Source organism: Pleurodeles waltl, chromosome 5, assembly GCF_031143425.1.
Source record: "Pleurodeles waltl isolate 20211129_DDA chromosome 5, aPleWal1.hap1.20221129, whole genome shotgun sequence".
NCBI lineage: Eukaryota > Metazoa > Chordata > Amphibia > Caudata > Salamandridae > Pleurodeles > Pleurodeles waltl.
This window is the reverse complement of record NC_090444.1, coordinates 345,301,375-345,316,376: the sequence shown is the minus strand read 5'-3', so window position 1 is coordinate 345,316,376 and position 15,002 is coordinate 345,301,375. Positions and strand designations below refer to the sequence as shown.

At 44.1% G+C, this 15,002-nt stretch overlaps 1 protein-coding gene across 1 annotated transcript in view; it reads left to right on the top strand.

Moving 5' to 3' along the window:
* Positions 1–362: 362 nt before the first annotated feature.
* Positions 363–15,002, top strand: part of PCSK2 (proprotein convertase subtilisin/kexin type 2) — a 1,091,080-nt gene continuing 1,076,440 nt past the window's right edge. The window contains exon 1 of the mRNA XM_069234088.1: positions 363–758. Coding sequence (XP_069090189.1) covers positions 579–758 — 180 coding nt within the window. The 5' untranslated portion in view covers positions 363–578. The remainder of the gene's footprint in view (positions 759–15,002) is intronic.

The window sequence follows — 15,002 nt, the reverse complement described above, 5'->3', positions numbered from 1 at the left end:
CAATAGACTGCTATTGTGGATTATGGTGTTCTAATGTTGTCGTTAATGATGCGTTTACCGTGGCAAAACCTTTTCTCGTTGCCTTCCCAAGCATTCACATCCTAATGTATTGTAAAACAGCCCCGTCTGCCAGTGCTAGGACGGCTGAGCAATGGAGGAACTCTCCAGGGTGCTGAATCAGGAGGCAGCGGTAGCAGCGAGGCGTGCAGTACTGTACCAGGCAGGCATGGGTGTGTGATTCGGAGGAGGGTCTTCCCTCCCCAGCACTCCCTGCTCCGCATACACACATCTCTGGAAGGGGATTGGTCGAAGGGCTGCCTGACATCACCAAGCAAGTGCCCTCTTTTCGCTGCCTCTGAATTATAGATGAGGAGGAGCTGGAGATGCAGATTGGCACCAGGGCGCTCGCGTACACATAGACGGGCAGGCAGCATCCCCCGGGCTTCCCATCCTGAGACGGGGGATGTGTGAGGAAGGCAGGACATAGTGCCGCCGTGCGTCTGAGCGCCAGCTGACCAGCACTGCCACATCTTGGGTGTTCCTTTACCCCTCATCACCGCCAGTGAGAGAACAGAAAGATGAAGGGAGGAAACGGTCCAGAGTGCAGGATCGCCGGGTTCCTTCTGCTTGAAGCTGTCGTCCTTGCATATGCCGGAGACGCTGTCCTCACGAATCATTTTTTGGTTGAGTTGCACAAAGGGGGAGAGGCAGAGGCTCAGCACCTTGGTACAGAATATGGATTTAGTGGTGTCAGGAAGGTAAGATCCTTAATTTAATGTGCATTGTAAATACCTGCACTGGATTACACCTAGTTAGGGCTAGTTCTGCAAGTTGTGGACAGGGTATGCAGCTGTTTAAAGCATGCCGTGAGTTATATTCCTGCACAGCCCAGCATCCATCCAAGAAACAGGAAAAACCCAGTTTTAACCATTAACATGTCGTTCTCGGATGCTAGGGACGCTCATTTGCAAGCGGTGTTGTTGAGTTCAGGTGAAATAGTAATTGTACACTTAAATTAATTTAAGGCGCGCGTTATATAACGTGCATAAACCCACATAGATCTCCTTTTTGTAACTTCCTGGTAAACATTAAAAGTCGTGCCCAAAGAAATCACTGGTAATGCCTGAAGTTTGGCACCGGTTCCTTTGAGACGTCATTGATTTAAGGTTGCCAAAAAACATTCTCCTTCAGGCTTCTCTGTAGTACTCTAAGGAAATCAGATGAGGGGACCCCAGAAATTACAGAGGTCACCGCTAATCATTACTTTAGGACCAGTGTAGGATGTACAGAAATCCTTGTTTATTACTTTGGCACACAGTAAAACACATTCTATGGACACCGTTCTATTCCTCCATAAAACTACATATTTACCAGGAAAGCAATCTGTCTTTTTAGCTAGTTGTCTATCCCTCTGCGTAACTATTTAGCCGCATTCTTGTCCCTCTATTAACCTATCTTGCTGTCTAGCTACATATCTCCTTTTTAATGTGTGGTTTAATGAATGGTTTCAAGTAATGTAATTTATAGAATATGGCCAAACCCAAAAAAGCATGTTTGCATATGTAGATAAATATGTAGCTTATGTTTTGGAAACAATCTAATTTAGTGTTACGCGGTCTGAGGCCGTTTCCCGCATGGACACAGTCACTGCCCAACACATCACACCTAAAATAAATTGATGTCTTGTTGGGCGTACATTAAAATAAAAACTCCTCGGAGAGTCGTGTTGATTAAACAGCCCCAGGTGTATTGACTTCTCCGGGTTCTATCCACCGTTGTAACAAACACGGCAGTTATGGGCAGATTCAGCTGTTCCGATTTATTGATTTGAGTTGATCGATAACAGCCCTAATTCAGAGCTTGGCGTGTGCCTGACTCGCGTACAGCCCTGTGAGTGAAGTCCTCAGGAGTACAGGTTTGAATACGGTAATGCACATTACACGTAGTTACACGTTACAGCCCGATCTTTAAAAACAATGCCACATGTAGAGGGAAGCCATCTCTGAGATGCTAATGTATCACCTCTCTGGGGATGTCATTACAGACAGCATTAACTGTGCATGTGGTATGGCTAAACAGTAACTTTCTATCCCATGTGTAATACACATATGTGCTGCAAGTGCAGCGAAATAAAAAAATAAAACCAGATTTTTAGTATAGACGCTCACAATCTTTTTTTTTTCACGGTTTGTTGTCCCCCAATAAGTGATCGCAAACTGATGATGCAAGTTGTTAGACGTAATCTGCCCTAGGACCTTCCCAGGTACCTTTGTGCTCACACTACAACACACAATTCCTACACACCATTTAGACGGCTTTTTGTTTCACGCCAAAGCCCACACCCACAAGCACAAACAGACATGTACAGAAACAGGCACAGTGAGAGACACGGGTGCACCCTCACACATGCAGAAAAGTAAATACACCTGGATGTACAGTGTGAGTAAAATCCAGGAAGTCTCACATATGAATCGTGAGAAGCATATATAAGCCCTGGGCACACACACAAAACATGCAATCTCGGACACGCACACTAAAAGAAAATGGTCCACATTCCAAAGCCCTCATTTGGAAACACAGTCTAAGAAAGTGTCCCTCCCCTTTACCTCACTCATGTAACTGTGGCCACCATTACTGATAATGACCTTTACTTCGTCTAAACTTTACTTTGAAATGCCCTCCGCATCCAAACTGGCTATTAAAGGAAAGATAATATTAAATTAGCTAGGTCGAACTAAAGGGCAAGCGCTTGGATACCCTATCGGGTGATTAGCGGCGCTTTATAATTCATGATTGCTTGAATGATTGATTGAAAAGGCCTCCTCAATGTAAAGGTCAATCTAAAAAAAAAAGGACAAATCAAAATAAAGGTCACAGAGGTCAGTCACATTGAAGGTCATCCTCGATAAGGCAAAGTACGAAGATATGGTGGACGGAGTGATGGAGGGAAGTAGTGGCTGATATCCCTAAGATACAGTATAGAATCATCGTACGGCGTAGAGCCGGGGGCGATCTGGCATCGTCTGTTCCAATTTCAATATGAGCGTATTCCCAAATGCTGTATTATTACCAGGGAGCATCAGAGAATTATGCTTGAGTATTTTGCGTCACTTAAAGGTATGATTTTTTTTTGCACTTCGTTAAGCATTTTTCAATGTTATCATAAATGTTATACTTTAAACCAAAAGAGCACGGGCGTGGGCGCAACAGATATGAGAAGTATTGAAAATTCTTCTAGGCTATAATTTTTAATAGCATATTTCGTACAAGAAGTATTAATTTAGATTTCCAATGAAATCTTAATTAGTTCATGGCAAGTTACTGGGTTCATACATTCACACAAGCTATTAATTTGCGTCAGACACATTTCCATAAGGAATTCATTTGTGGGCATAGTGTTCCTTAAATGTGTGTTTAAAGAGTGCTCATCAGTGGATGATTTATGTTCTGCATATACTTTTCCACTACCTAATACCCTGTATAGAGATATTTCCCCACGCTCCAGTGAAGGGACCAGATGAATCAAAAATGCATCCAACACATACTTCTTCTGTTAAACATGTCTCCTCCCAACTCGAATATATGCAACCAAATTGCTCGTAACAACACATTTCCTTGAGAACACAGAATATTCTGCACGTAGTGCAAGTGTTGTATATCCAAAAAAGTAACTCAATATTGTAGAAACATTATTGAATATATTGTTTTAAAATTATCCAAACTTTAAGTGAAATAATTACACATGGCATTGTTTGCGAAAATGTAAGAAGACTAAGGGCCTCATTACAAGTCTGATGGTTGGACTGCCAGTGGACCACCGCCAGGAACATGGTTCTCGATGGGGTGGCAGCGATTGGAGTCATGGTTAGTCACGGTGGGGCTGAGTTCAGTGGCACTGTGCTGATTACGAGTCCTCTTTCCCCCAGCCGTTTCATGGTGGGGGCCTTGCCATGAAAAGGCTGGCAGAAAGCCAGTGATTGGGGCCACAGGAGGGCCCCTATAATGCCCACAACCCATCACCCTGGGAATGCACACTGTCTGCTCTAGCAGACAGTGTGCACTCTGACGGTGCTGGGAGTACCCACTGTGCAATGTCCTTGGCCTCAACTCCATGAGGAGATGAGGCCAATGCTGCCGTACTTTTTCCAAAAGGCTGACCAACGGAAACCTCCAATTTCAGAGGTTTCTGCCGGGCAGACCAGTGAAAACTTTGTAATTGGCCTTGGGCGGAGACTGCCAACTCCCCGGCATCTCCTCTCCACAGGGCTGGCGGGGAAACGGTCGACCCGCCAACCTTATAATGATTCCCTAAGAAATTAACATTCATCTGACAGACTGTCTTGGTTCCTCTCTAGCCAGAGAACATTCTTGAAAAGGATGGCAAGGTTACCTAAACATTTATTTATTTTATTTCAGGCTTGGTCTAAGGCACATCTTGTTATGAGTTCACAGAAATTTATCTTTCAGTAGATGTGCTGTACTCCGCACTTATATGTGAATTTCTCCTGCATATCCTGGCATGAATCACAGAGCGTTTTCTTTGTGTAGGAGTTGAATATGCTTACTCATTGAAAGTAAAATTTTGTGATTTATGAAGCTTTCATCCATGTTTTTTTTCAAGATAATATGAGTAATTTACAACTAGCCTGGAGTAAGACACTACTGCCCACAGAAAAACTATATGCATCGGGCCATCTGTGCATCCTATGCTTTACAGTGAGGCTTTCATATTGAGCTAACTGTTCAGTGCCTTCAGTGCTCAGTAAGTACAGAGATTGATTAATGAAAAAAGAGGGACATTTTATGGATTTTTTCAAGTTGGTTGCATTTGTGGGTCCAATTTCCAATGATTTTACTCGAGGAGATGTGCCTTACCTCTGAATTTTCAGAACTAAATCACACCTGCTCATGGAAACATACTTTTTATACTGACCCATGTATCTGTAAATTAGCAACACATGAACATGCAAATAATGTTTTTTTAACAAATGAAGAGAGTTTAGATAAAAAATTGCACCTAAAGTTTCAAGAGACTCTCAATTTATTTGTAAGGATCACATTTCATTTATTGTTACCTACTAGTCATGGAATTGAAAACTATGGATATTATTTACAATTTGGCAGATGGTATACTCCACCAAAACATGACAAATATCCCCCTGTTGTAGTACAAGTGCCTCAGGCAATAATATACTTGCAATAGGGCCGATCGGATATCCACTTGAGACAAACTATCTCATCATTCAAACTCTAAATGAGGCCCTAAGTCTGCACTATCAGCAGACACCCTCTTCCAAGCATACCTCTTTCTTGGTTGCCTCTCAGTTGAGCCACAAAGTTAACTGGGGGAATACGCAGCTGGATATGAACTACAGTTCTGAGTCGTGATACCTGAGGACTCTTAGTGAGTGGTCAAAACTTGGTTGCTGATGGTGGCTGGCTTTGACACCATCCCATTTCTGGAACCATTAGCACAGTTCAACAGTGAGGATGATTCAGCCTTTGCACTTCTATACAGCGATCTTGCTTTCCTGAATTCAATCTCTACTGGGTTCCAGCGATTGGGCACCTGAATATTTACTGCGCCCTTCAGTTCTGACCTATGTTTACAAAGAGGTGTTGTTAGAAATGGGGTTTTTGGTTGGCAGTCAGGTTACCCTCTGTCCAAGCAAGAACCCCACTCTAGTCAGTGTAAGTCACACACAATCCAAAATTAGCCTGTGCCCACCCTCTGGTAGCTTGGCATGAGCAGTCAGGCTTAACTTAGAAGGCAATGTGTAAAGTATTTGTGCATTAAATCATACAATACCACCATAGAGCACCACAAAAATACACCACACAGTGTTTAGAAAAATATATTATATTTATCAGGATAATTGTAGGTCAAAAACGAATAAAGTTGCAATGTGAATTTGTAGAGATATCACTGAAAAATGATATAAAGGGGGTCATTCTGACCCCAGCCAGCGGCGGAAGCCGCCGGCCTGGCTGGAACCGCCAGAATACCGCTGCGCGGTCAAAAGACCGCCGCGGGTATTCTGGGTTTCCGGCTGGGCGGGCGGGCGACCGCCAGAAGGCCGCCTGCCAGCCCAGCGGGAAACACCCTTCCATGAGGATGCTGGCTCCGAATGGAGCCGGCGGAGTGGAAGGGGTGCGACGGGTGCAGTTGCACCCGTCGCGATTTTCAGTGTCTGCATGGCAGACACTGAAAATCTTGGTGGGGCGCCCTGGGGCATGGGCACTGCAGGGGCCCCCAGGGGCCCCATGACACCCCATACCGCCATCCTGTGCCTGGCGGCCAAAACCGCCAGGAACAGGATGGCGGTATGGGGGTCGGAATCCCCATGGCAGCGGAAAACCGGCGGTACACCGCCGGTTTTCCGTTTCTGACCGCGGCTGTACCGCCGCGGTCAGAATGCCCAAGGGAGCACCGCCAGCCTGTTGGCGGTGCTCCCGCGGTCGTTGGCCCTGGTGGATTTTACCGCCAGGGTCAGAATGACCCCCAAAGTGTCTTAAGTCTTTAAAAAGCAAACAAAGTCTCTTTCAAGCGAAAAGTACCTGGTTTGGAGTGGAAAATCTCCTCAGAGGGCCGCAGAAGGAGAGATACGTGGAAAAATGGTGTGTGCGTCGATTTCTCCCCAGCACACATGGACTTGCGTCGTTATTTTTCACGCGGGGAAGTCATGCATCGTTTTCCCGCGCGCGGACAGTCTCTTTCTGTGGATAGTGGGGATTACCAGATGTCCCGGGTCTGTGCGTGGATTCACCTGCTTGTTTTCCGGCTGCGCGTTGTTCTGCGGGGCTGTGCGTCGAAGTTTCGCTCTCACGGCAGGCGTCGCGTCGATTTCTCCTCTGGAGGTCGGGCGGCGTTGTCCTTGCGAGGCCGTGCGTCAAAGTTCCGGTCATCCCGATGGCGTCGCGTTGATCAGCGTCGGTGTGCGGCGTTTTTCTCGCCGCTGAACACGCTGTGCGTCGAAAATTTCGGCGCACGGAGCGTCCAAGTGAAAAAGAGAAGTCTTTTTGGTCCTGAGACTTCAGGGAACAGGAGGCAAGCTCTATCCAAGCCCTTGGAGAGCACTTTCACAGCCAGACAAGAGTTTAGCAAGGCAGCAGGCCAACAGCAAGGCAGCAGTCCTTTGTAGAAAGCAGACAGGTGAGTCCTTTGAGCAGCTAGGCAGTTCTTCTTGGCAGGATGTAGTTTCTGGTTCAGGTTTCTTCTCCAGCAAGTGTCTGATGAGGTACGGCAGAGTCCCTGTTTTATACCCAAATGTGCCTTTGAAGTGGGGGAGACTTCAAAGAGTGGCTAAGAAGTGCACCAGGTCCCCTTTCAGTTCAATCCTGTCTGCCAGGGTCCCAGTAGGGGATGTGGCAGTCCTTTGTGTGAGAGCGGGCCCTCCACCCTCCCAGCCCAGGAAGACCCATTCAAAATGCAGATGTATGCAAGTGAGGCTGAGTACCCTGTGTTTGGGGTGTGTCTGAGTGAATGCACAAGGAGCTGTCAACCAAGCCCAGCCAGACGTGGATTGTAAGGCACAGAAAGATTTAAGTGCAAAGAAATGCTCACTTTCTAAAAGTGGCATTTCTAGAATAGTAATATTAAATCCGACTTCACCAGTCAGCAGGATTTTGTATTACCATTCTGGCCATACTAAATATGACCTTCCTGCTCCTTTCAGATCAGCAGCTGCCACTTCAACAATGTATGAGGGCAGCCCCAATGTTACCCTATGAAGGGAGCAGGCCTCACAGTAGTGTAAAAACGAATTTAGGAGTTTTACACTACCAGGACATATAACTACACAGGTACATGTCCTGCCTTTTACCCACACAGCACCCTGCTCTAGGGGTTACCTAGGGCACACATTAGGGGTGACTTATATGTAGAAAAAGGGGAGTTCTAGGCTTGGCAAGTACTTTTAAATGCCAAGTCGAAGTGGCAGTGAAACTGCACACACAGGCCTTGCAATGGCAAGCCTGAGACAAGGTTAAGGGGGCTACTTAAGTGGGTGGCACAACCAGTGCTGCAGGCCCACTAGTAGCATTTAATCTACAGGCCCTAGGCACACATAGTGCACATTACTAGGGACGTATAAGTACATTAAATAGTCCAATCAGGTATGATCCAAAGTTATCATGTTTAAAAAGGGAGAGAGCATATGCACTTTAGCACTGGTTAGCAGTGGTAAAGTGCGCAGAGTCTAAAAGCCAGCAAAACAGGGTCCAAAAAGTGGAGGGAGGCAGGCAAAAAGTTAGGGGTGCCCACCCTAAGGCATGTCAGGTCTAACAGGTGTGATCTCACAGAGCTGAGCTCCTAACTCTTACCCTTAACATTTATTTTCAGTCTCTGCCCATACTGATCTTGTCCTCAGTCTTTTAATTCTACACATATGAGTACCAAAAGCAGATCATACGTGGCCTTGATGGAAGGAACTGATCCCGTGGTCTGTATGCCTACAATAGTGTTATGTGCCTTAGTGTTTTGAGACTGAACTCTGGTTCATTGTGTTTGGGGAGCCTGGGAAGTTCTAGGATCAGCAGTGGTGACCTGCATGACTCAGAAGCTTCCGGTACCGGCACCAGTTGTTGAAGAAGCTGAATTTCTTCAAACAAACCCCTTGCTTTAATTCCTCTGGTGAATGCAGTGGCATTAACCTGTCACTACCATAGGGTCAATTAGAAAATAATTATAACTGGACCACTGAGCCAAATGCGTTAAGGTAAAAGCACACACAAGTGGTGTTTATGCACATTTCACACTTGTGCCCCGTAGGCAAAGAACATTTACTCTCACCTTTCCACAGGCAGCCATTTTCAAGCTCCACCTTGTTCCAGTCACCCAAAAACAGCGTGCTGAGGACAGAAACCATGCACAACAGTTGCAAATACTATTTGCACACATTACTGCCCATCATTACCCCTAATCTACTAGTAGAATGCAAAGCTCTGGAACTCCCTATGGAAATGTCATTCGTGCTGAGGAGTATCAGGTTTTAACAATCAGCTTTCAATGACCCCTTAATTACAACAATGTCACAGTTCGCCCATGAATTTTCCCTACATAGGTGCATGGTGCTCTGTTTAATTACGCAATTCCAATAAATCAAAATACAGCATCATGGCACCTAACGACTGAGAGGAAAAACATACATCTTATGTCAACACTTGCAGCTCGGGAATGGCTTCTAATGGCGAGATGAATCCAGTTCAAGTCTCTCAGTGACTTGCATAACGCTTTGTACAATAATGGTCAAGAGATTCCTTCTGTTACCTGTAGTCTTCCTACAACAGTCGCCTTGTATTTCCTGGTCCCAGTGGCCCAAGGAAGCCTCACGTTTTCACAAACCAAACAAATGTTTAAACCATTATAAGTCTTACTAGATACAGGCTGATTTCTGTAGAATCTAAAGCACTGACAGGATGCTTGCTGTCCAAAAATATAGCAATTACTGTTAAAATGTGTCAACTGTAGTCATCTTGATCAGAACAGGTTGCTAACTGACAGATTTGCACTTACTTTACATAAAGCTAGCACGCTGAAAGACGCAGGAAAGAATTTAAAAAATAGGCCATAATGTACAGAGAAATGAGCATAAAAGAAATAATATACAGATGAAAGGTTCAATGAAAATAAAGCCTACAATGGTGTATTCTTGCAGATGAGGGGACAAATGCATATTTTGGGTGGGGAATGTGGAGACAATGCATTAACGGAGCTATAAACAATGTACTGCGATGCATAGGACTGCCTTGTTATAGAAGAATTTTAAGGCTAATGCGGACGGTCTTGATAAAGGAGATTTATAAGGCTAACTTCAGCTATAAACTAAACAAAACATATGTGCCGGAGTGTCTGGAGATTATAAAGGGACATCTTTCGTGGTCAGCCAGAGGAGTTTGGGTAAAATAATTTAACAGTAGAAAATAAAGGCAATTCTATCCAACAAATGAAAAAAGTGGAATTTGCAACTCAGACTGTTATTGACATTGATACTACTACCTTATGCCTTACAAGGAAGGTTGCGTATCATTCACAAGAGTACTGTTTAGTAGATTAGAAATGTGTTCCTGTAGGGCTTCTGACTTTCTTGCAGCTTACATTTGCTCCCACTTAAATGTATTTCCTAACTACCAGTTGGATTCAAGTTTTTAATGCAGAATCCCACCATTTCGTATTCTCTGAATCATGAACTGGATTTTGACGACCTTGTTGTACGTCAGAATATGGTTATCATAAATATCGTCTCACATGAATATTGTGCCCTAAAGATGCTTTACAAAAATATAATCCCGTTAGGAGTAGATTTCTCTTTATTATCTCCAATATAAACAATATTTTGGACATGCTATTTATGTCAGACAACATTCAGTTAATGGTATTGTGGTACCCTCCCACCCTCAGAAATTCTGCTATAGGAACCACAAAATTGCATTTAGTGGTGCATTAGCTTTTTCATTTAGATTCATAAAAAGTTGATAAATGTAACCCTGGGTATAAATAGAAAACATTCTTGATGTGCATAATTGCATAATTCTACCTGAAAAAGTGATATCGTGCAGGGCATTTCTTTGTGCTTTATCAATGCCAATGTTAAAAGTTATCATGTGTGCTGTCATATCCGACGTCTTTATTATTGGTAAGAATAAAGAAATACAGTTACTTAGCACAATTCGTTTTCAATTTGCAGAAGTTTATGTTTATTCTCAAAGATTTCTGAGTACTCCACTGACAGCTTCCAATAAGCTCAGTCATTCATACTGAAGTTTAGAATATGCTTTAATTTAGGAACAACCATTTTCAACTTGAAATATTTTTGTTGGCAGTCACTATATTGGGCATTTATATCGAAATGATTAGAACCTTATCTCTATAAGTCAATTTAAACCTCTCACAAATATCAGGGTCAGCATCCACTAACACTTTCTTTGGGTAGCGCTGCATGACTTAAGAAAACATTCTTTCCAACGTGTTTCTGCAAAGCAGCTTAGGGTCCTAGCTACACCACTGCCAGATCAGAGCTCACCAAGTGCTGGGAGTCACAGAATTTATGGTTGCTTTAGGGTCCTTGTTTGCCTTGCAAGAGGTTGGGAGCACCTGCATTTAAGTTGGTCACAAGACACCTTAATTATGTGGGCCTTCTTTGAGGGCCCATGAAGGAAGTTGCCCTTGGGGGATGGGTGGTAGGAAATTCAACACAAAAAAACACATTTCTGTGGTAAAAAAGTACAACAATATAAATGTGGATGTGCCTCTGTCCATCTGCTTGCTAACACATTTTCAAGGAGAAGGTGTGTAGGTATTCATGGAAATCTATATCTTCTTATATTTCCATGCATCTTCATGGATCCCTAAAAGGTTAGAGATCTAAGAGGAGTAGAGGCCTGTCTTTTCAAAAGTGTCTGTGAATTGGATTACTAGTAATTAAGATTACAAAGAGACAATGTATTTATCCTATTGGGATTGCACTTTTGATCTGCAGTTTGTTCGTCTCTGCAGGATGAATGCAAACACCCAAGGTCCTACTGTTGCCTCGGAAAAACTAGTTTGTTATCTGAACATTCTGAAGAGTTCAGGACTTTTAGGTGTGTCTAGTCATTTGTATTTTACCAGTATTTAATATTACATTGATTCTTTCATGTGAATGCGGAACTGCCTTGACCTGTAGAAATGAATTGCTAACATCCCCACAGTGGCAAGCCCCCAAAAGTTATGTTTACTGTCAAATGCTCAGACTGTCCTAAGGAAAACTAGAGTACAGATAAAAATATTAATTAATCTACCTTGGGTTTGGTACTCACTTAGAAAAACAGCTTAACCACTGTCTATTACATTCATTTAAATCTCACTTCAATGGTGAAGATACATTTGTCTTAGTGAGGTGTGAAAACTGCTCCCAGAGCTGAAACAATGGCCTGAATGTGGAGAGGTATTTTTCTTACCTTTCAAGAAGAGCAGTTAGGGTGAATCCAGGAACTTCATTACATTATACGGGGATCTACCCTTTCACGAGTAAATGTAAGGTGACACCTGGAGAAGGCAACCCTTTGTTTCCCCCACCAGCCTGGCACCAAATCGTTAGGGAATGAGCTAAACCTAGGACTGATTTAGTGTGACCATAGAGTTAGGGACTCATCATTTTCCTCTGCCAAACATCTGGGTGGGCACGTAGGCTGTGCACAAGGTTGGAAGGGTTCCACCATTTTGGATTTTGAGAATAAGATGCACTGAGGCTGCTTAAGTCGGGCAAATAGGAGCCTGGTAAACTTTACCCCCTTGGTTATAGAAGAGTCAAGAGTTACACTCATCCACAAGGCACCCTCCTTTAAACACATTCTAGACCTGTGGAAGAACAAAAGAAGGACAACACCTGCTATTTGAAACCTGTAAGGATATGTAAAGGGCTGGCTCTGGTCCCACTTTTACCCGGGACAAAGACGTGGACTCCATGGGTCAGTTGACTGTCCTGCTGTGTGGTTACATTGAGCTGCAAGAGGCAATTTCCTTAAAGCACCCAGCTGAATGGTAGCAACTGGACCTGGACAGGTACTGCCGGTGGCCTCTTCTGGAGTGAGTCTTGACCCCTTCATGCTTTTTCTGAGGCCCTCTGATCCTTGCCTGTGTCTAACTGGATTTCCCCTCAATTGAAAGGTTGTGACTTTGAATATTTGCGGACTTCCAGATCTCTGGAGGAATGAGCTGAATCACAAAAACACTCAGTCCAAGGAGCAACATTGCTGGGCTGATGAAACAGGTTTCTTGTACTTGGAGCTGCTCCACAGCAGCAAACATGTTTCAGTGGGTGCTTAGAGAGAAGGTATCCAGCCTCATAGAACTCAAAATCTGATACAGCCTGCATTCCCAGATTTACAAAGACGTGTAGTCCTGGGAATGTGTCAAAATGCTACGAATCCCAAGTGAGACATTACAAGGAGAAATATCTTTATTTCTCCTAGTTATTTACTCTTTTGATGTGTGCTGCAGCAGATATAGAAAGAGGAAAATGACCCTTCCTGCACAAAAACAATCCTGTCTGTAAGACAGGTACTCTTGGCCTATGGGGCAAGAATGTCGGCATTGATGCTAGGCTGAGCATAGTGCCCAAGGGAAGGAGGGAGGGGAAATGCTCCATATCTTTGTAAATATGGAGCATTTCTGCTCTCTCTGTTTCATGCAACACAGTGCAGCAAATGTGCTTGCTGCCCTGCATTGCAGAAAAGCTTAGTAAATGTAACCCTAAATCTGAATGTAGAAATCTTAACTGGGCGATGGTGTCAGAAGTATCTGGCCGAAAGTAAGAACTTCCCTGAGTATTAAATTTGAACTTTTCCCCTCGGAGCCTTTCCTGCCAAAAACAGTGGCTTAAGCGGAATCTCATCCAAAGGTTAGCAGACTCAGACAAGACTTCCTTTGATATAATCTGCAATCATGCTCTGCTGAAGGAATCCAACTTCCATTTCAGATACTAAGGGGGTCATTATGGCTTCGGCAGATGGTAAAGCCCGTCTGACGAAGTCGCGACTGTCAGGTTGTCACTAGTGTGGCCACCTTCTCGCAGGCCACATTAAGAGTTTTAATTGGCCCAGCAGGAAACGACTGACAACATTGATGCCGGCTCATAATCGAGCCAGTGGAAATGCTGTAGTGAATATGGTGCCCCAGCACCCGTTGCAATGATCACTGTCTGCAAAGTAGATAGTGAACATCGCGATGGGTCTGATCAGGGGGGGCCCTGCACTGTCCATGTGAAGCTCATCGGCAGTGCTGGGGCCCCCCTGGGCCCCCCTGCATCCTGTCTCCACCATCAGTTACATGGTGGTGCTATCGCCATGTAACTGCTGGCAGACAGGGGGTCGTAAACCCCAGGGCGGTGCTGCTTGCAGCGCTGCCCTGGCAGATTAGGACTAGAAGCACTGCCAGCCCCTCCTATGGAGGAAAACTGTTGGTGGTCCGACCTGGCGCTAGCGCCACAGTCGTAATTTGTGGTTGGACCGCCACATTGGCAGCAGGCTGACTGCCATTGTGACCCTGGTGGTCTTAAGACCACCAGAGTCGTAATGAGGCCCTAAATCCCAATGGATTATCTCCAAACGGCATGACACAGTTATTGTATCTTACCCACTTCTTTTGCAGTTGACCTGTTAACACATCTACGTCCGGCAAACCGGGACCATAGATTATTATTGGTGCCTAGTGGCCCTATATTTCCTCAAATCATCTAAAATGCATATCTGCAGTTCACCTCAACTGATTTTTGTTATTATAGTTTCATGTTTGTACTCTAATGTTCCAAATTGTACTGCCATCTTATTCATGAATGAATGGTGTGTTAATCTAAATTGTCTGCTCTTCATTTCGATGACTTCCTGCCATACACGTGTGTTAGTCCCACTCAGGAGCATTTCAGCATCTCAATGTTCTGATTGGATGAGCAGTATCCCTCTACTGCACACTTTAGGGCACTCTTTAGTATTGAGCTCTTCATGCAGGTGTTTCCTTGTACACTTCCCCTTTCTAAGTTGCCCTTTATGCACTCTTGCTTCACTCCCTCCGCAATAGAAGTCCTAACCACACTCCTTGTGTCTCACTTTTTACATTTATTTTTTTATAACACTTGGTAAATAGTATAGTTTCTCTGAAAAAAATTAAAAAGGTTTTTAATTCACTGTAAAGCTCTTGTTGTCATTGCTAGAGTCATTTATTAACTGAAGAGTCAGTTCTCACTGTGGTCTGCACAATTCTCACTTTAAATGTCTGTGCTTTTGCAGTGTTTGTTAACTGTACAGTTCTTTTTCTCTGTGTGGTTGTGGTGTTTATATGTGCAGTGCACACTGGTTGATAAAATGTACAGTTTTCACAGTGATTGTTTTCTTTTTGTGCAAGTTGCTCAGCTTTCCTAAATGCTTTTTACCAGGAGGTAGATCCTCTGCTGAGGAAGTTGCTCTGGTCACTCTTGCAGGCGCACTGTGCTCTTGTCATGGGATAGCAAAGGATTCTATCCCTGGGC